This window comes from Dreissena polymorpha, chromosome 7, assembly GCF_020536995.1.
Source record: "Dreissena polymorpha isolate Duluth1 chromosome 7, UMN_Dpol_1.0, whole genome shotgun sequence".
NCBI lineage: Eukaryota > Metazoa > Mollusca > Bivalvia > Myida > Dreissenidae > Dreissena > Dreissena polymorpha.
The window spans coordinates 57,702,477-57,724,262 of NC_068361.1; the positions used below are offsets into that span (position 1 = coordinate 57,702,477).

The window sequence follows — 21,786 nt, forward strand, 5'->3', positions numbered from 1 at the left end:
TCGATATTCGCCCTAGGTCGATATTTGGATTATTTACGGGATGTCGATGTCAGAGCTGGCTCGACATTCGACCCAGCTCGATATTTAGGACTTTTTGACGAATATCGATGTCTGTGCTGGCTCGACATTCGTCCCAGCTCGATATTGGGGAATTTTGCCGAATGTCGATTTCAGAGCTGGCTCGACATTCGTCACAGCTTGACATTCGAAACTTTTGCCGAATGATGATGTCAGAACTGGCTCGACATTCGACCCAGCTCGTTATTCGGGGTTTTTGCCGAATGTCGATGTCATAGTTGGATCGACATTCTTCCCAGCTCGATATTCGAATGTCGATTGCCGATGTCAGTTCCAACTTCACGCACCTCATTTAGATCCGGTAAAGTTCCATTTAGTCAGTTCACTTGTAAGCAACTTTGTATGTTGTTATTGTTAAATGATGTAATCCTTTTTTGTATGTTCTTGATGCGGATTGTATGCCGAGCAACATGGTTTGAAAATAAACATTGCAAAATTAAGGGTTTTTATCATTTTGTTTCAACTAAAGTTTTACGACGTTTATATTTAGAGGGCTAATGACGTCTCGAAAAACACGTCTTGTAATATTTCAAAATGTTAAAATAAATCTGAACAACAAGTTCTTATTTTGAATGTATAGTGACAGGCTTTCACCAGAACATTTTCAATTATTTATAGCGCTTCCAAGCAAGCGCGGAATGGAGTCGGTGCAAAAGGGGTGGGGTGCTGATATTTGGTATTGAAATAAACATATATTTTTCATACGCTTACTCTCTTTTTAAAAAGATATCATGTGAGTTATGAAGGGTGGTGAAAGAAGCAAAAATCAGTAATTTTACATAAAAACATATTCATATGGCCTGAAACAGCTGGCATTTACTTGCATTGCCCATTATGTTATATCACCTCTTTTTACAGCTTGTGGGGAGCTTCTGACGGATACGTTCGGCGTCATCACGAGCCCCAACTACCCAAAGGATTACGTCAACAACATTACTTGTGAATGGATCATCGACGCACCAGAGAGCAGCCGGATCAATGTCAGTGTTTTATCCTCCTTTGAACGAATCCGGTAAACGGACCCGTTCCCAATGACCTACGGACCCGTTCCCAAAATGAACCGGACCCCTCCCAATTGCCGAAAAAAATACAAAAAATCCCAATCAAAATCGAGTAAACAATCCCCGAAAACACCAACTTGACGTATTTCGAGACCGTTTTAAGTTTCGGCCAATTTGACATCTCAATCAATAACTGTTTTAAACATTTAACGTTACATTCGTACATTAAATACGTGTATTTTATCAGAGACTACTCTACGGGCGACTCGAGCGGTAATTTCATTCTAACGCCCGTGATTTCGCCCTACGAGCCCAGAAAAGCAAAGATCAAGTCGCCCGATTTTTTTGAGTTAGCAAGACTGGAAAAGCGAAAATCAAGCCACGCGATTATTTATACTAAAGCGTGCAGGTGATAAGAAAGTTAATTGTTTGTTGTTTATCTAACAGTTACACAAATTACCCCCCGCACGGAACGCTAATTGACCGTGACAAAGCAGTCGCTTAATATTGGTGGCTATAGACCAGTTGAATGTTATTTTTTACATTCGGGATTTTCAGCGCATGCGCACTGACTGGTTGGCAAAAACACTGGTTACAAAAACGTAAAACATGTATAAAGGGCTTTTGTTTAGTCAATAAATCGATACAAAAATCCGAAATAAACATTCAAACTCTTAAAAATAGTACCAATAAATGTATATTCATAAATGTAATTTCCTCTTTATAAAAACACGAAGTAGATATAAGCATCAGAGTAAACGTGGTCGAAAGACTCAATACTGACAATTCCACAAAACAAAACAATAAATTTGACCTATTCTTTCTGATAGTAAGACTTAAATAAATAATATTTAAAAAAAATTACATATATTAATTAGATTATATATATAAGTGATTAGGATAGTGTTATTTTTCATCGACGACCGAAAGTGTTAGAGGTGTATTTTATCAATTATAAAACAGCGCCCTAAAATGCGGAATACATTACAATATTAAATGTTGTGGTAGTTTTCTTTTCCATTGAATACATTTTCCTCTTGTTAATATTAATGAATATATTAATAAATTTTAGCATACAAACGGGAATAAAACCTGTATATTATGCAAATTGAACTGACTTTGCATGCATATTGAAATCTATTTACCAGTGACAAGGAGTGTTAAAAATCTAGCATTTTATGCTAAATAAATCTATATATTTTATTTAATTAATGCAAGTATTTTAAACCATGTTGTTATTGCTTCTTTTCACGATGGTGTTTCGTACACTAAAGTAACGTACGATCTTTTATACACGTATTAAATAGCGGAGTTTACATTTGCCGGTACGCGTTAAATACCTTAATTGTGTTGCAGTAAAAATGCACAATATTTCAAATTTATTAGCTCACCTGATTGCTCAGGTGAGCTTTTGTGACTGGTCTTTGTCCGTCGTCCGTCCGTCTGTCGTCCGTCCGTTCTTATTTGTTCGTAAACACTCTAGAGGCCACATTTATTGTCCGATCTTTATGAAACTTGGTCAGAAGATTTGTCCCAATGCTATATAGATCGAGTTCGAAACTGGGTCATGTTGGGTCAAAAACTAGGTCACAAGGTAAAAATAAAAGAAAAACCTTGTAAACACTGTAGAAGTCACAGTTCATGCCCAATCTTCATGTAACTCTGTCAAAATGTTTGCCTTAATGATATGTTGGTTGAGTTCAAAAGTGGTTCCGGTCCGTTGAAAAACATGGCCGCCAGTGGGCGGGGCAGTTTTTCTTATTTGGTTATAGAGAAACCTTGTAAACACTCTAGAAGTTACAATATTTGCCCAATCATCACGAAAGTTGGTCAAACATTGGTTTTATTGATATCTCGGACGAGTTCGAAAATAGTCCAGATCGGTGAAAAAACATGGCCGCTAGTGGGCGGGGCGTTTTTCTCTATATGTATATAGTGAAAACATTTGAACACTCTAGAAGCCACATTTTTGGTCGAATTTTCATGAAATTTTGTCAGAACATTTGTTTCCTTGATACACGAGATGAGTTCGAAAATGGTTCGGTCAGTTGAATAACATGGCTGCTGGGGGGGGGGGGGGCAGTTTTCTTATATTTATATAGTAAAAAAGCTTGTGAACACTCTAGAAGTCATATTATTTGCCCAATCATCATGCAACTTGGTGAAAAGATTGGTTTTATATATATCTCAGATGAGTTCGCAAATGTCCCGATCGGTAAAAAACATGGCCGCCAGGGGGGTGGGGCAGTTTTCCTTATGTGACTAGAGAGAAACCTTGTGATCGAACACTATAGAAGTCACATTTTTTGCCTAATCATCGTAAAACTTAGTCAATACATTGGTTTTATTGATTTCTCGGACAATTTGAAAAATGGCTTAGATCGGTGAAACACACGGTTTAGCTCACCTGAGTGCTCAGGTGAGGATTTAGGATTGGTCCTTGTCCGCTGTCTGTCTGTCTGTCTGTCCGTCCACATTTGGTTTGTAAACACTCTAGCATTCACATTTCTCAAGCATTCTTTATCAAAGTTGCTGAAAGATCTCAGTCAAGTTTGATAATGAGTAAAATCAAATAATAAATGCCATAATTATTGCCCTTAGATTGTCCAAATTTCCATTATATTATACAAAATCCGTGCAAACACTCTAAAGGTCACAATTTTGTTTCAGATTTTATGTATCTTGGTTATATTTATTTGTGTAAGCAAAGTTTGATGTTTGGTTAGGGGGTCAACTCAAAATATAGGTAACCAGGTCAAATCTTACAAAAATAAAAGCACTTCATGCGCCAGAGTTTTGGTTCAATAATGATGAAACTTGACCAGGATGTTTGTCTGGACAATATCTAGGTAAAGTTTGACATTTGATAAAGATTGAATGAACCGACTCCTCTCAGGTGAGCAAACTAGGGCCGTATTGGCCCTCTTGTAATTATTCAACACTGTATCCTTATGATTAAACTGGCTAATATATGTGCACTTGTTCCTGTTTATCCATTTCCGACAAATGTGTTCTTTTTTTTTAATGTTGAAATATTGTATTGAAGCAACTGTCAAGTATTTTGGTTTTAACCTTAGACTTAAATGAATGCTCAATATGTCAAGAGATGACATGATGGTATCATAAATTGTGTGTAATGACCCCACACTCGTCTGCAACATGTGATTTATGCAGAAACACAATTATAGGTGCCTGGGTTTATGACACCATGTTTTCTTTGTCTGGACAGTATCCGATCATAACGAGATAATTGGTTTGTGATGAACAAAGGTGCAATTAAACACCGGGTTAAAATGCTGCAACAAAGAGTGTCAAAATTGGTGTGAACAATTAAATAAAACAATGACATTTATCAAGAGAATTTATTTAATGTGTAACAAGGTAATTTTTTTAAGAAATATAATGGTTCAAATCAGTATTTATGTTGCGTTCATAAACTCGATCTATTTATTGTTTGTTTTCATCCTGAATTGTTTTTTGTAGTCGGGTCATTATATGAAAAACAAGGGACAAAATTGTCACAAAACCAGGTTTCAAGTTGAAAAAAAGTCTGATAAAGGGAGACAATTCAAAATGTGTATTGTTACCCCCTTGTGTAAAATTGAACTTGATTTCAATTAGAAAACAAGGGCTGTTTGTAAAACATGCATGCCCCCCATATGGGCTGTCAGTTGTAGTTGAATCCATTGTGTGAATACATTTTTGTCACTGTGACCTTGACCTTTGACCTAGTGACCTGATAATAAATATGGGTTATCTGCCAATCATGATCAATGAACCTATGAAGTTTCATGATCCTAGGCCTAATTATTCTTTAGTTATCATCCTGAAACCATTTTACTGTTTCGAGTCACCATGACATTGACCTTTGACCTAGAGACTTGAAAATTGATACGAGTCATCTGCCAGTCATGATCAATGTGCCTATGAAGTTTCATGATCCTAGGCGTAAGCATTCTTGAGTTATCAACCGGAAACCATTGTACTGTATTGAGTCACTGTGACCTTGACCTTTGACCTGAAAATCTACAGGGGTCATCTGCAAGTCATGATCAATGTTCCTATGAAGTTTCATGATCCTAGGTGAAAGCAATCTTGAGTTATCATCCGGAAACCATTTTACTGTTTCGAGTCACTGTGACCTTGACCTTTGACCTAGTGACATGAAAATCAATAGGGATCATCTGCCAGTCAGGATCAATGTTTCTATGAAGTTTCATGATCATAGGCGTAAGCATTCTTGAGTTATCATCCGGAAACCATTTTACTATTTCAAGACACTGTGACCTTGACCTTTGACCAAGTGACCTGAAAATCAAGAGGGGTCATATGCCAGTCATGATCAATGTACCTATGAAGTTTCATGATCCTAGGCCTAAGCGTTAATGAGTTATCATCCGGAAACCATCTGATGGACGGACCGACCGACGGACCGACCGACATGTGCAAAACAAGGAATACGGACAAAAACCCTCCCGGATAAAAACCCCTCCTGTCATTTTCATAGGGGGCGGACAAAAACCCTCCCATGAAAAACGGGGCCGGACGAAAACCTTCCCATGAAAAAACTGGGATGGACGAAAACCCTCCCGTGAAAAAAACGGGGGCGGACAAAAACCCTCCCGTGAAAGCAAGTAAAGTCCGAAAAAGGTAATTGTTTCACACAGTAAATTCGAAAAGAAGAAAATGTGTATCGATTTACTGTTAATGAGGCCATTTATAGACAAGTGAATTTAAATTTAGATTGAATGCAATACCATACAGAGCAACGGTTAATCGCGTCTTACGCGCATTCATGCAAAAAAACGCGCTGTTCGTGAACTTTCTGAAAACCTTGCGAAAATGAAAGTGAAATTTCGTTAACAACTAACAATGCGTTTGCATGTAACTAAAGTGTCTGAACTGCTTATTTAAATTATCATTGACTGTAACGTTTTCAATTGCATTTTTGCAGACAATATTTAAATGCATATTGTCAAATCTGTAAATGTTTCAAAAGATCGATTGCACATACAGCATTACCGAGTGTCGCTAACGGTTATTGAGGCCCACTAATCAGCTAATCATAACTATAAACTCGTTAGTATATGGCATACAATAATATATATCAAAATATCAAACTGTGAATCTGCCCTTGAGGAAAAAGCCCTCCCGTGTAAGCAATTAAACACCGACAAATGTAATTGCTTCACACAGCGTTACATTTATAAATCCGCAAAATTTACTAAAAATAGCAAAATAGCAAACTGGTAATCTGCAACTCCTTTTAGTTTTTAATTAGTTTAATCACACAATGTTGCATTCATTAATCCGTAAAAAATCACTCAATGCTGACAACATTTGCTCAAAATATCATACTGTGTATCTGCAACATATAAAAAGCAATTTGTTTGTGTAAAGGAATACATTCAAAATGGAAATCATCACCACTTCAGCTGGAAAGAAAAGACTCGCGCTCAATGGCTTCGTCTACACTAAGAAGAAAACGTCAAAGTCGACGATACGCCGGGAATGTTCTCAACGCGCGGCAAAGTCTTGTAAAGACGCTGTAGTCACAGACATTAATATGACGACAATTAACAAAAGCACAATTCACAACCATGAGGGAGATCAGTTCCACGTCGAAGCGATGAAGCTGCGTGAAGATATTCTGTCGAATGCCACCGCCAACAGAGGACAACCGGGGCAGATACTAATCGATAGTAATCGCCAACAAACTTATCACTCGTCCGGTTGAGGTCCGAGCAGCTATCGGCAAGACAGAGAGTCTGAAGCGGGCCATCCGGAGTAAGAAACGTGGCGTGGTACCAGTAGAGCCAGCTGGTTCTGTTGGCATCCCTCATCCTATGCAGCCACAATACACCACAACGCAGCCAGAAAGAGACAAGTCCTTCCTGGTCTATGACAATGCATCTACCGATGCATGGTTGCTGGTTGTCGCGAGCGACACCGGTTTGCGACTGCTAGGAATGGCAGAAACTTGGTAATGCGATGGAACTCATTCAACAGCACCGAAACAGTATCTCAACTGTTCTGCATTTGCGTGCCACTGGGTGATGGTAACGTCAGCGCAGCCAATGCCTTCCTTACAGGCAAGCAGCAAGAGTTGTACGAGGAAGTATTCACGGCGGTGCTCGACGCCTGCCTACAGAGAGACATCCGACCGAACGTCCGGTTGGTGGTATGTGACTACGAGCAAGCCATACACAACGCAGTGCGGACATCGCTTAGCTCCCACACACGTATACAGGGATGTTTTTATCACCTGACTCAGGCAACGTGGCGTCGCGTCCAAAGCGAGGGTCTGCAGACTCGATACAGAGATGAAGAAGAGGTGCGGCACTTCTGCGGGATGCTGGATGGTCTGGCGTTTCTCCCGGTGCATCTGGTGGCTGATGGCATGAGCGTTCTTCGGGAATTGGAACCAGATGGCATCGACAGCATTCTAGATTACTTCGACGCAAACTACGCCAACGGGGCGTTCAGGAGCGTCATGATGGATGGTCGCCTCCGCTTCAGGCGCACACGCCGCGCTTCTCGCCTTATGTATGGAACGTACATGAGGCAACAAAACTTGGTGAAGCACGGACGAACAACGCGTGCGAAAGTTGGAACAACGGTTTCAAACATCTCGTCGGCCACGCAAATCCCTCATTGTGGAACGTCATCACATGTCTGCAGAAGGACAACGCCATGGCCGAAGCTGAGGTGTACCGGTACGAACACGGGGAGCCGGTAGCAAAGCGAGTCCGGAAGGGGACCTTTCTTCACCAGAACAATAAGCAACGCCTATGTGAGGAGGTAGCGTCGGGCAGCAAGACGGTGCAGGACTTCTTGGCTGCTGTAGGGCATTGCATTCGTATTCACGTTTAGGAGTGTATGTGAACTGTGTCAGATTAATGCAATTGTGTTTGTTTGTATTCTCCAGTGTCTACTATGTTGGTTTGTTTGTCATTAATTATGCTTACTTGTCAATGTATGTAACTTTATACTGTCTAGACTTCATAATACTTGTTATCTGTATAATACGAAATAAAGAATGTCTTGGGAAGCCTGTGTCCGCCTCTGCTATTTTTTCGATGATGAATAAAAAAAGAAACTAAATATTGTGGGTTGTTGCCTACTGAAGTGAAGTAACTATTACAAAAAATAAATATCTCGGATAACCGACAACAAATTACAAATGTCGGAAATGACATTCGGAAATGACCGATTTTGGATATAAAAATATAAATTATCGTTTGTACTTGAATTCGTGGCTCATATTTCACGGGCCGGATTTTGTCCGGTCCCGTTTTTTCATGGGAGGGTTTTCGTCCGACCCCGTTTTTTCATGGGAGGGTTTTCGTCCGACCCCGTTTTTGCATGGGAGGATTATTGTCCGGCCCCTATAAAACTGACCTGAGGGTTTTTATCCGGGAGGGAGTTTGTCCGGCATTCGAAAAACAATATACCCCCTCTTCTTCGAAGGGGGGCATACAAAAAGTGTGATAAAGAGAGACAACTCAAAATCAAAATATGCATTGTTACTGAGTGTTCATAGTTACATAGTTGTTTTAAAATCAATCTATTTTTAGTTGTGGCGACCTTGACTTTGAAGATATTGACGCAATTCTTTCTTGCGACACGCCGTCCAATAATGGTGAACAAATGTGCCAAATGATTTAAAAATGTCACAATGAATGACAGAGTAATGGCCCAGACAAGCTCATTTATAACAATTTTTGACCTTCAAACTCAAATTGTGACCTTGCCGTTGGAGATATCGACGAAATTTTTTCGTGCTACACACCGTCTAATGATGGTGAACAAATGTGCCAAATGATTTTAAAATCTGACAATGAACGACAAAGTTATGGCCTGGACAAGCTCATTTATGGCCATTCTTGACCTTCAAACTCAAATTGTGACATTGACCTTAGAGATATCGACGTGATTCTTTCGCGCGACACACCGTCTAATGCTGGTGAACAAATGTGCCAAATGATTTTAAAATCTCACAATGAATCACAAAGTAATCTCCCGGACAAGCTCATTTATAACAATTTTTGACCTTCAAACTCAAATTGTGACCTTGCCCTTGGAGATATCGACGAAATTCTTTCGTGCTACACACCGTCTAATGATGGTGAACACATGTGCCAAATGACTTTAAAATCTGACAATGAACGACAAAGTTATGGCGCGGACAAGCTCATTTATGGCCATGTTTGACCTTCAAACTCAAATTGTGACCTTGACCTTGGAGATATCGACGCAATTCTTTCGCGCGACACACCGTCTAATGATGGTGAACAAATGTACCAAATGATTTTAAAATCTGACAATGAACGACAAAGTTATGGCCCGGACAAGCTTGTTCCGCCCGCCAGCCCGCCAGCCCGCCCGCCCGCCCGCCAGCCAGCCCTCCCGCCCGCCCGCCAGCCAGCCCTCCCGCCCGCCCGCCAGCCAGCCCTCCCGCCAGCCAGCCCTCCCGTTGACATTCGCCAATCTAACTACCAGTTTTTGTCTTTGAAAAACCTGGTTAAAAACACCCAACTCTCAAAAAATTGCTACAAAAGGTATTTTTTCACTGATTCTGATAGGGTAGGTGCCTTTTATTTCATATCAAAAGTTAACCAAAATTGGACCACCGGAAAGTGTTTTTTTCAAGATGGCGTCCAAGATGGCCGCCAAAACCTTTTAATAATGATAACTGTGTGACTATTCACTCAAATTGCATTATTTTGGTGTCTATACTGAGGTTTTGGGGGTCAAATACACATTTAGATAAAAAACAATTATGTTAGTCTATAACGTGACAGAGAAATACAACATAATGTCAAAATGACCGCTTACACAATAGCCGCCAGTGCATGACTATTAACTCAACTGTGTATTATTATTTTTGTAATTTTATTATAAATAGTTTTTCATGTTTTGTTTAACATATTAATCCCCAGTAAAACCTTGTTTGAATATTCCGATACTTAAGCTCTAGCACCATAAACAACAAAGTATAAATACAGACTACCATTTTACAAACATATCAGACCTGCGTTTGCTAAACACTGCCCCAATCTTGCTTTTTTTTATGGTTGTGTCAAAAATGCCAGTATATTGGACCCATTTTGTGTACATTACAGCATTTTAAATCAGAACTTTAAACAAGTAATTATTGTCTCATTTTCCATAAATGATTTAATAATGAGTGAGAGCACATCCAGACAGGATTTGTGTCTAATATGCAAGGAGGAGATTGAGATTTCCAAGTTCTGTTTTCCCATCTTTGTTGGGGGCGGAAAACACAAATTCTGTTTCCCCGTCTATTTTTGTTGAGGACTTGGCTAAAGTCTAACGCAGAAAATCCTAAAGAGGAAGATAAGTATTAAGCATTCCAGAAGACGTGTTCTTACCTAGAATTGCACAGTGAAGAACAACTAACTATATCGTCTTTGATAGAAATAATGCGAGGGTACCTTTGAAATCCTGATTCGGAACCATATGACAAGTACACTTTGAAAAAGCATCTGAAAACACGCTTTACTGACACTATTCATTTTTCCGGAGGAGAAGGTTTGGAAGAAAGTGTTACTATGAGAAAACAAACATTGCAAATATTGAGATCATATTACAAGCAAAAGTGTGAGGAATTAGATGAAGAGTCCCAGAAACGTGCTATCATCATTGAAAGTGCTTCTAGATTAATCAAAAGTGATATTAAGTCTGAGGTTGTTACCTTGACGAATTGGTATCCGAGTAGAGAAAAGATAGAGCCAAAACTCTTGGGAATAGCTCCGCTGTTAGGATTGCTGAAGACCCTGCTATTGGTCCTGCCCTTTTGTGTCAAAATCTGGAGATCTTTCCCTTGAAGACGTAGTGTCGTATGAACTAAGCCCCCATCCCCCCCCCGCCCTTTTTGAAGCCAAGAACATACTTTGCAAAGCAGACTAGCCTCAGATCATTCAGGCAATTAGAGATTATGCTGAAAACGCATCAAGTGAGGCTGTGATGATCTGTATTCCTGAAACAGAGTGCTACGTGCTTGATGGTGGCTCCTTACTTCATCGTTTACCATGGAAAAAGGCGACACATATAACGCAATAGCCGACTATTATGCAGATTTTACTGTAAGGCATTACGGACAAGCGACAGTGGTAATCGATGGTTACTAAGACGGTCCTTCTATAAAAAAAAACACACACCAGAGACGAGGAAAAATCGTGAACCCTATTGTTAGTTTCACCAAAGAAACAGAATGTTCATGCAAAAAGGAGGAATTTTAATCTCGTGACAAAAACAAGACCGGCATGATTACTCTGATCAGCACAGCTCTGACTATTAGGGGGTGTAATATCTTCGTTTCACCAGTGGGTGCAGACATAGATATTGTTAAAGCAACAGGTGAAATATCCCGTCATTGCACCACAACGTTAATCGGAGAAGATACAGATTTGTTAATCTTGCTACTGCATTACTCCAAAATGTACCATAAGACCATCTACTTCCGGTCTGATATAAACAAACAGTCAAAGGAACACAAAGTGTATAATATTGATCTTTTGAAAGAACTTTTAGGAGACGAAGTGTGCAATTAGTTGCTCTTTGTTCATGCTTACACAGGCTGTAATTCAACTTCAAGTAATTTCGGCATTGATACAAAGACAGCCTTTTGTAAATTAATAAAACCTGTTCCAATCATGAAGTTATGCGCTAGTTCATTCTTCCTTCCTAACCAGTTTCAAGAGGAAATATCAAATCTTGGAAAAGGCTTGATGGTGGAACTGTTTGGTGGAAAGTCCAATGATTCCTCAGAATCACTGCGCCATAACATTTTCACAAAGAAAGTGACTAGTGCAGAAACATTTGTCACTCCTGAGCGACTTCCCCCAAAATCACATACAACAATATGTCATAGCCAACGCGTATTATATCGAATCATGGTGTGGATGGGTATGGCAAAAAATACGAGCAAATGCGCGCGAAGCGGGCGTTGACCGTTTATACATATGGACATTTAGACATAAACTTACCTAAGAATGCCACAAAGGGATGCGTCGCAAAAAAATTTGCCACGCGACATATATTTTCGCGATGCTATTTATGACCTTGAACAAGTCAAAAACACTTTGACATGTGCTAAATCACATGTAAATATATACCTCAGGAAAAATTATATCAATGACATCATAATTGTGTAGCGAATCGTACTAAATATTCTCTCATGATTTGTTTTCTTTCGCAACCGTTCCAGAATAAAGTCATTACTCAATTATCTCCACTGAATACTCATCTTCAGTGGGTATAAGCCGAAGACTGGTTCACTACATATAGTGACAGTCTTTACCAAACACAATTTACGTGAACATAACCAGTCTTAAATATATTGCCGATTCTCAGATTTTAGTCGAATTTATTTGCTTTGATCTTTTCGATATCTTATTGTTATTATTATCCTGAAAAATCACAAACGCTTGTTAAAAAATTATTTGTATTAAACATTATAGTTGGCATCTCTATTCTTCTAGTATTCTCGCGGTATTTCAATAACGACACCCTACTGTTTATTTGTCAGAATTCGTGACGTATTTTGCATTCGCTCTCAGAAAGAAGTTTTACGTGTAATCATAAGCAATATTCTGGTAAGTTGTCGTTTTTATCCATCAGAAACACATTTATTAACAAAATTTAAAGATATTCCGAATTAACGTTTTAGTCTTTTAGCTTTAATTTTTAACGTATTTACACCGCGTCTGCTCGCACTTTACCGATATCCCGAAAGGTTACATATCACTAAAATAAGTATAGGCCTAAACCACAAAATCCGATACCGTTGGATTTTCGTACCACAATCTTACGTAAAAAAATCTTCCAGATTCGAAATCAACAAAAAAAACAACAAGACATTTATACATTGTCTGCATTATTGATCAAATTTGAAGACATTTGTTGGTTTTCCGTTTTTAGAAGCTGTTCTGCCAAGGCAAGAGCTGGGCATCACACAAGCCATTTTATCCAGAAAAACTGACAGTTTTGGTTTACAGAAATCAACAAAGGAGGGATTCCTGAACTATCAAAATTTCCAAGCTATGCACACAGTTATTATCTGTGGGGATCTTTATTGGTTCTGTTGGTTTACTTGGATGGAACATGAGTGAACTTTTATAGAACTTTGAAAAGTCTATATATGTCTATCTATAAACAAAAATCAGCTATGGTATAATAAGATCAGATGTGCAAACAATGTCAAGAGGTTATTAAATTAACATTTTGAAGGCAATTATGCTGAAAAAATATGAAAGTTCCCGTGCAAATTTAGTCTGTATATCGACAAGTGTCTGCCAATAAATGTCAAACTATTAATACAAAACTTACCACAAGTATGTAAAAGCACTAGGTACCTGTTGTGATCATTTTTAGTAAGATAGTGTAATTCTAAACAGTAGCAAATAGCTTGTTAGTAAATGCATAATGCAATTATTATGATTTCCTTTCTATTGTGTAATTAATAAATTGGTTGTTACTTGATAATCCATGATAAATGTTTTATGGCTAGTACAAAACCAACATTGTTAATTTTGTAAAAGGTAATAAAATAACACCACTTTGTAATTTCATATACGTAAATATTCTTGTACTGTAGGTTGATGACATTGTTTTAGTATTAATTATTTTGTAACTATTATTGTTTATGCAAATAAATGATGTGAAGTGTTTTGTATCTCCACACAATACCACATACCTTTTTATATATGTACTGTGTTATGTGTTATTTGAATGTTTAAATAAAAAGTGTGGATGATATAACATGATGCAATCTAATATTTGCATTCAAATTGTAACTATAGAGCTAAGCGTATGCAGTTTAGATTGTGATTTAAGAATTGTTACAAAATGGCTAGTTTTTAATAGCGACACAATTTAAACTATTCAACAATAGTTTGCGAAAGAAAATTAGAAATCTGCAAGATACCTGTATTTATTAAATATCTTAATTGCAAAACAAGAATGTTGTTATGCTGTTACACATAATTATACATTGATAATAATTAAGAAGACAATTTGTTAATCAAAATTGATTTGGCACTTCACATGATTTTGATTATGTTAAATCAGTGTACTGTATGCTAAATGCAACTGCTTTAGCAAGCTGTCAAGCTGAATTGAGACGTTTGATGAAAGAAACTGTTTCCTGGGTAGGACCAGTACTTAGTGTCTATATGACGTGCCATGACGTCGAAAGTCTACAAGACCTACTAGGTAGAACGAGAAATTTACTTCGACGTACAATTTGCACCGACCCCTGAGTGTAAGCCAATCAGAAGACACCTTACATCTGTTGCTTTTAGAGATATTTGACATTGTACATTATTAATTATTTATACCAAATTATGCGACTATCGACCGCTTACTCATAGATATTGTGCGTAGATATTGTGCGTATTTATTAAACATTATTTTTATTATAATTTATACCAAATTATGCGACTATCGACGGCTAACTCATAGATATTGTGCGTAATTATTGACCTGGCGTGGCGGAATTAACCTCTGACTTATGCAAGTTATGGTTACACACATCGAACGACCAACGGGGAGGTTATTATACATTATTTATCCCGTTAATGTTTGGTAACTGTTTGGTTACCGTTGGGAATTTTCTACACAGTAATGCGCTGGACGGTCGTGATACTCCGCCCCGCATGGTCAATAAACACTCACAATATGCTGAATAATTTTAATTTTAAAAAGGTAACAATTGAATCTTCTTCAAATTTGTATATAATCTATTTCAATGCATTAAATACTTGAAACTTCTATGTGTTTTTTTTGTCATTTTGATATTTTTATTCATTTTGTCCTCAATTAAAAAAGAGATTATAAACATTTATTATGAATAAATCTGAAGGAAATGCGGCTCAAGCGACAAGTGTTTTGATAGGCTGTTCAGAAAATGTGTACGTCGAAGTACAAACATGTATGTCGGAGTACAAATTGTACTTTGACGTACAGCTATATACTTCGAAGTGTATTTTTATATTTGTATGTCGACGTACAATTATTGTACTTCGACGTACATTTCTCGTTTTACCTTGTAGGTCATCTTTACTTTCAACCCAAATGGTACGCCATTGTATGTCTTTAGGGTTATCTAAAGAATGCTCCCACTTAAGGGATCAATACAGAGACCTCCCAGTGACTAAGCCAGTTAGCAGACACCCCATCCACTATACCACAGCCACCGAACCAGCTTTAAATTTCTGTGTCTAGAAAACAAAAGAAATATAAGATGCTAGATCTTTAAGCTACGAACATGTAACTCGTTTTAAGATTATTATTTTTTGGATGCATTACTTAATTATTGCAACAATTATAATATTTTGAACACAATCATGCCCATATATTTATAAAAAATACATGGTTATCAAAAAAACTTAAAAAGCTTTTCCCCGTAAATAAGGTAGCACCTATAATCATATTATGAAACCCACTGAATGGGGATGGAAACAGGAAAACGACTAATTAATTCCAATCATGGCCCAAATTAATCCTGCACCTGACGAACTATTGAAAATCATACATTGTAACTGTTCTGTAGGATGTAAAATCTCTCGATGTAGCTGCCGACGCTATGGACTCTTCTACACTGCTGTATGTGACCAGTACCAAACTGAAAACTGTGACAATCCAAACAATTCACAAGAGGTCTGTACTGAAGAAGAGGAGGACGACACGGACAGTTAAACGCCCTGAGACAAATGTTATGGACAAAGGTTATAGTGTATCAGTGGACAGCGAAATGTCATAAATTGTTTTTTATGATTACTCAACTGTCTAATTATATCATCAATTCAATCCAAACGTTCTTTGTCTCCAAAACTATGGTGTTTGACATAAAAAATTATCACCTTTGAGTCATACGTTATGTACTGGCCGTCCTTCTTATTGTGGCGGTGCCTATTGTTGGATGTCATGTTAGATTTCTGTGTAAACTAATAAACTTATACTATGTCTGGTGATCTTAAAGTGTTCTTTGACCCCCGAAACCTACATAAAGACACCAAAATAATAAATTTTGAGTGGATAGTTACATAGTTATGATCATAAATGGATTTGGTGGCCATCTTGGCGGGCATCTTGAAAAAAATCGACTTTCCGGAAGTCGGATTTCGGTAAACTTTTGATATGTTATTATGTACCTTTTACCCTACCAGGATCAGTCAAAAAACCTTTTGTAGCATTTTTTTTTTTGGGGGGGGGGGGGGTCAAAGTGTATATTCACCTGACTAGTGTTCATTAAATTAATACACTCGTGCCTATTTGCGCGTGCTGTAAGTTGTCTAATGATTACGTGATAATTAATTGACCATCCGATAATTTATTAATTAATTGCAGGTTTTTAGCAGACGACACGGTTAAAGAAAGTCAGAAAAAATATAAAAGATAATCAAAAAAAGATCAAAGGTCTATTAATTACGTAGATCCACTACTGTATTAAGTCCAGCGAGTTTTGTCAGTTTATTAATCCACCGATTATTAAGAATAACACCCATCTTATATTAACTGGAATCACAGTTCATTTGTATACTAACAAGTTCTTATATTACATAATAGACATTGAGAAAACATATTTCCCCGATCAGATATAAAATATCCGAGTAGAATTAAATTTCTTCGTCATGACCTTTGACATTGCAAATGGTGGACGTATTGTAACCCGCGTTCACTTTAAAGCTGGCGATTCAAATTACAAGTAATGCAGATTCAATAATGGAGAAAGCAATCATTGGATTTAACAAACGTTTGATGAGGGCTGTTAAACCAGATAACAACACGGACAATTAAGATTATTAAAGTTAAACAGTTAAGGCATTCTCAAGTGTACATATTTCGGACATGTATAGTATTCGGATAAATAGTGATATATATATACTAGATGTCCCATGCATTGTAACAAAAGCAGTCATATTGATGATGACAATCTAATGATGATAAATATGTGATGAAAAGGTGCTACCGGTACATATCTTAAATTACTTAAATTTGTTAAATATCGTTAAAAGTTCGGCATCGGTTTCGTCCACCCATTCCCCTTAGTACACTTGAAGAAAAATAAGCACTTAGTGCTCAGATAAGGCTATGCAGCCTGGGGGTGTCTGGACTCTCATCAGCCCAGAGAGATGCCATTCTTGATTTACTTAAAGCAGATGAAAACAGAGAACTCTGTAACAATCTGTGTTCCGATACATGTAGCATGTTGTTGTTTGTGCAAGACTGTGAATACAATGTAATGTTTCTTTCCTGTGTCATTTAAAGCTGACAAAAATTAAAGAAAGTCATACAAATACCATTCTTCAATTGGTACAATTCACAACTTGATTTTTCTCAATTGGAAGATTTCGCGACTCGTTTTTTTCTCAATTTGGTGATTTCACGACGCGAAAAAATTCCCAATGACATGGGTACCGGACCCGTTCCCAATTGGGTGAAACAAATCACATTATGTGCATACTTGACATTTGAATAATTGTTTAATCAATCAACAACAATTCAATTTTTTTAATAAATTTTTGTATTGCGTACAATTTTGAAACTGTGTCAAATTTTCATAATACTTGACAATTAAGATTTATCAAATATTATTCATTTGTATTTAAGTGTTACATTTACATGTAGTAGTTATAAAGTTTTAATCCATGGTACACAATATGTTTTACAGATATAAAATCTCATCATAAAGCAGTCACATTAATTTACTTGTCTCTTGTGCTTTCAGGTGGAGTTTACAGACTTCGCATTGGAGTTTCATTACCAGTGCGCATATGACTACGTGGAGCTCTTCGATGGGCATAACGCCTCCTCTCTGTCAATCGGGAAGTTCTGTGGCGCCACAGCGCCACCTAGTGGTTTTGAGTCGCAGTCGAGCTCTGTCCGTATTGTCTTCTTCACAGACGCCACCAATACAGCGAGGGGTTTCAGACTTTCTTTCTCCAGACAAGGTAGCAGTCATTATAAGAATGTTTTCGTTTGCACGTCAATTAAAGAAGACAAATGTTCGAAATCGAAATCTGATCTTCATTAGATCTATTAAACCAGACCATTTTCTTTTATTAACTTTGTTTTAATTCAAACGCACATATCATTGCACCGCGGTTTGCGCAATCTACGGATCGCGATATCATAAGCATAGTTGGGCCATCTGAAACGCGTTATGTACATACCTTTGTGTTGTTGCATCAAGGGTTATATCATGTATTAACTATTGCTCAAATACGACATTATTCAAAATTAGTATTTTCAAAAGCATGTTTTTCAGTTTTTGAAATCCAAAATTAATCGCCGATTATTTCTATACATGTGATGTCTGAAATATTCAACCTGCAAATTAACAGAACTAATTAATTTCATGTTAATAATGTGTTATGATTAAAAGCATGCGAACATTATGCATTATGAACAAGATCTCATCATCTACGCCAAAAGCTTGAACTTTAATAAGTGATTACTGAAAAAAACACTTTGTGGTGCAGAGAACGTTAAGGTCACTTTTGGTTAGAAACTGTGTAGTGTTGTTTTTAAACAAAATATGGAAAACATTTTCATGCAAGGGTGGCCTATTCTAGTACATGCATATTCGATATCGCACTTATTGACGAATAGATGTAGTTCATATGTACATGAAGATTATTAGCAATTTTTTACCTCTGTTTGTAAGTGCATTTAAATTACTTTTCTCAACGTTCAGCATTTCCACGTAGAATGTTCCTCATGGCAGAAACAAAACAATTTAGCGCACAAAAAAAACATGTATGTAAGCTTCTGTTAACTTGATATCATTCCAGAGTGCGAGATACCCGCGGGCGGAAAGTGTTTCCTGGAGTGTCCATTAGTAAAAAATGAATTTCTCAGCTTCAGGGAAAATAATGAAACTCTTGGTCACTGTTTTGGTACGGACATATGCGACTTCAATAAAACATATGTCACTTACAATTTCACTTCCTTCACTTCCTACAGCCTTAACGTGTTAACATTTTGTATAGAAGTGAAGATAAACGGGAAATACGAATGCGTCTTCTCGTCAAAGAACAAGTTACCCAGGGTAATTATAATAAAAGGTAAACTATTAAGTTGTTTACTGATAGTGTTTTGTTATAAATGGATTATAAAGCTGTTTATAAACAAATTGATTTTGGACGCTTAATTTGGTATGAGATTTGCTCTAAATAAAGCCCTTCGTTTGTAAGAAGACTAATACAGACGTTGTTTTGTTTTCATTTTAGGCGAATTAAAAGTTCATATTGCATCTGCATCTTTCAACACATGACAAGGTTTTTAATTTTAATCAACGTGTTGTCATTGTTGTCAATGATGGTCAATGATGGTCTATTTAAACATAAAAAAAATATATGTTATATAAGTTCATAGCGGCGACCAGATTTACACTCATTTTCATGTATATATGGTGTGCTGTGGGTACGGTAATGCCTTGAATAGTCGATTGGTCTCTTCTCTGATTAAAAATATGAAATGGTTTCGAAAATGCCTCCCCACCCCCGAACAAGTTTTATTATATCTGTAGTATCTGTATTGTTTAACGTATAATTCATCGTATAAACAAAAATATACCAATACACATTTGTTGAAAGATCTATGATATAAATCATCTAATGACATCATGCGTCGAAATTGAGCTTGTGTCTACATAAATTGATGGAGTGTTCAACCCATTTCAGCCTAGTAGACTCTCCCATCCTTCTTAATTGGATCAATTTAATTCCAAAATTAGGGGTGTCTAGTATATATATTTCTATATTTAGAATATTTCTTACAGAAATTCCTTTAAGCAAACAGCGCAGACCCCTGGGTCTACGCTATTTGCCACGGCCTTTTTTTCTAGACGCTAGGCATAAATGGGTTAATGAAACACAATTTCAGATTTGAATTAAAACACAATAACGTTCTCCATCACGAATTAACTTGATTACAATTTATTTGCTTATGTTTTAACTGAAACAATGTTTTCAAAAATATCAATTTGATAAGATAAGTTTATTTTCATGTGTCAAGAATAAGCTATCACTATTATTATTTTCTTTTACAGTTATGCCAGCCACAACTGCATTGGCACTTATGACGACCTCAAGTACCTGGGTGCTTTCGCCACATTTCCTAACTTATGCAATTCATATTTTGGTCTTTGTCTCGCGTCGCATTCTATGGTCACTTTGGACTTATGATTGTGACGTATAGAACGCGCGGGAATATAAATATTTTCGAACTGAACTGACATACATCCTTGTCCCGGACCAGTATCAACAAATGAATTTTCATCCGAATATAAAGTTTTTCATAAACGTGGACTTCATTTATTCATCTCAACGTCAGAAGTCTCCTACCTAAATTGGATGACATTCGTTTACTAGCTCGTAAGACCAGAGCTGCATGCAAATGCATTTCCGAATCGTGGTTGGACGACTCTATTTTCGACAGTGAGATCCAGATCGAAAATTATAACATCATACGTAACGATAGAAATAGACATGACGATGGAGTGTGTTTTTATATACGTAGCGATTTAGCATTTAATCCCAGAGCAGATTTTTACATGATGAACTTGAAGCTACTTGGTGTGAAATTTTACTTCCAATGGCAAAATCCATTGTGTGGAATCATATACCGACCTCAATAACAGACAAACTTTTACAGTGTTCTAGAAACTGTGTGTTCAAGTACTTCACATTGTACGTCCAAGGAATGTATTATTAGAGGGGATTTTAACACTGATGTATCCAAGTGTAACAGAAAGTGTACTCTATACACTAGTCTTGGAACTTTTATGAATATGTTTCACTTTAAACAATTGATTTTACTAGTATTTGTTATAAAACATCTACAGTAGAATTGCAATAACTCGAGCTGGCGAGTTTTCGAAAACTGGCGATTACTCGAGCATTAAAGGAAGCCCGTAGCATTTTTCTTTAATTTCTATATAAAAATACCCGCAATAACTCAAACATGCGATTTTCGGTAACTCGAGGATGTGTGCCGGTAACTGAAAGGCATTTCACACCTTATTAACTGGCAATTATTCGAGGAAACTTTCTCGTCTGGTCGGTGCGTAAAATTTTCGAGTTGTGAAAACAGCGCAATCAAGCAGACAAAAGACGCTCGATTAGGTGTGAAGTTAGTTGCAGTTTGAGAACCACTGCAAAGTGTCATCCTTTGAGAAACACTGCAAATTGCCACCGAAGCGCGAGATGTAGTACGCCGATTCTTTCAAGCAACGCCTTACACAGACCGGGAACTACAGATGCTCTGCTCGCTGTCGTGAAACGTCTTCCGCCATCAGTTTCCGGGAAGCAAATGGGTTGCGAAAATCTTTAATCCTAGACTTTGCGCAACAAGAGTCTGACTGAATGAACATAAAATACAAAGTGTGTACAGATAATGTTGTTTTTAGTTTGTTTTTTTCATGCGCATGTACGTACCTTGTGTGCTTTTTGAATATGCTACGTGTACATTGAATATTGATGTAATTTTTGTTATTATATATGTGTTTTGTGTGTATGTTGAGTTAATTAAACGAATTTACGATCACCCTTGTTGTTTTGTTTATTCTACTGTAACCTTAAGCGATTTTTACAAAGCCGTTTTTTCTCTAGCACCGTCTTACATGTATATAAAGCGTTTGCGGTCAGAAATTGAGCATCATCAACCGAGACAGTCC

General features: G+C 37.2%; 1 protein-coding gene across 1 annotated transcript in view; it reads left to right on the forward strand.

Moving 5' to 3' along the window:
• Window positions 1–18,141, forward strand: part of LOC127839730 (tolloid-like protein 1) — a 19,374-nt gene extending 1,233 nt beyond the window's left edge. The window contains exons 2-3 of the mRNA XM_052368116.1: window positions 937–1,058; window positions 17,836–18,141. Of these exons, the coding sequence (XP_052224076.1) occupies window positions 937–1,058; window positions 17,836–18,141 (428 nt within the window). The remainder of the gene's footprint in view (window positions 1–936; window positions 1,059–17,835) is intronic.
• Window positions 18,142–21,786: the final 3,645 nt, after the last annotated feature.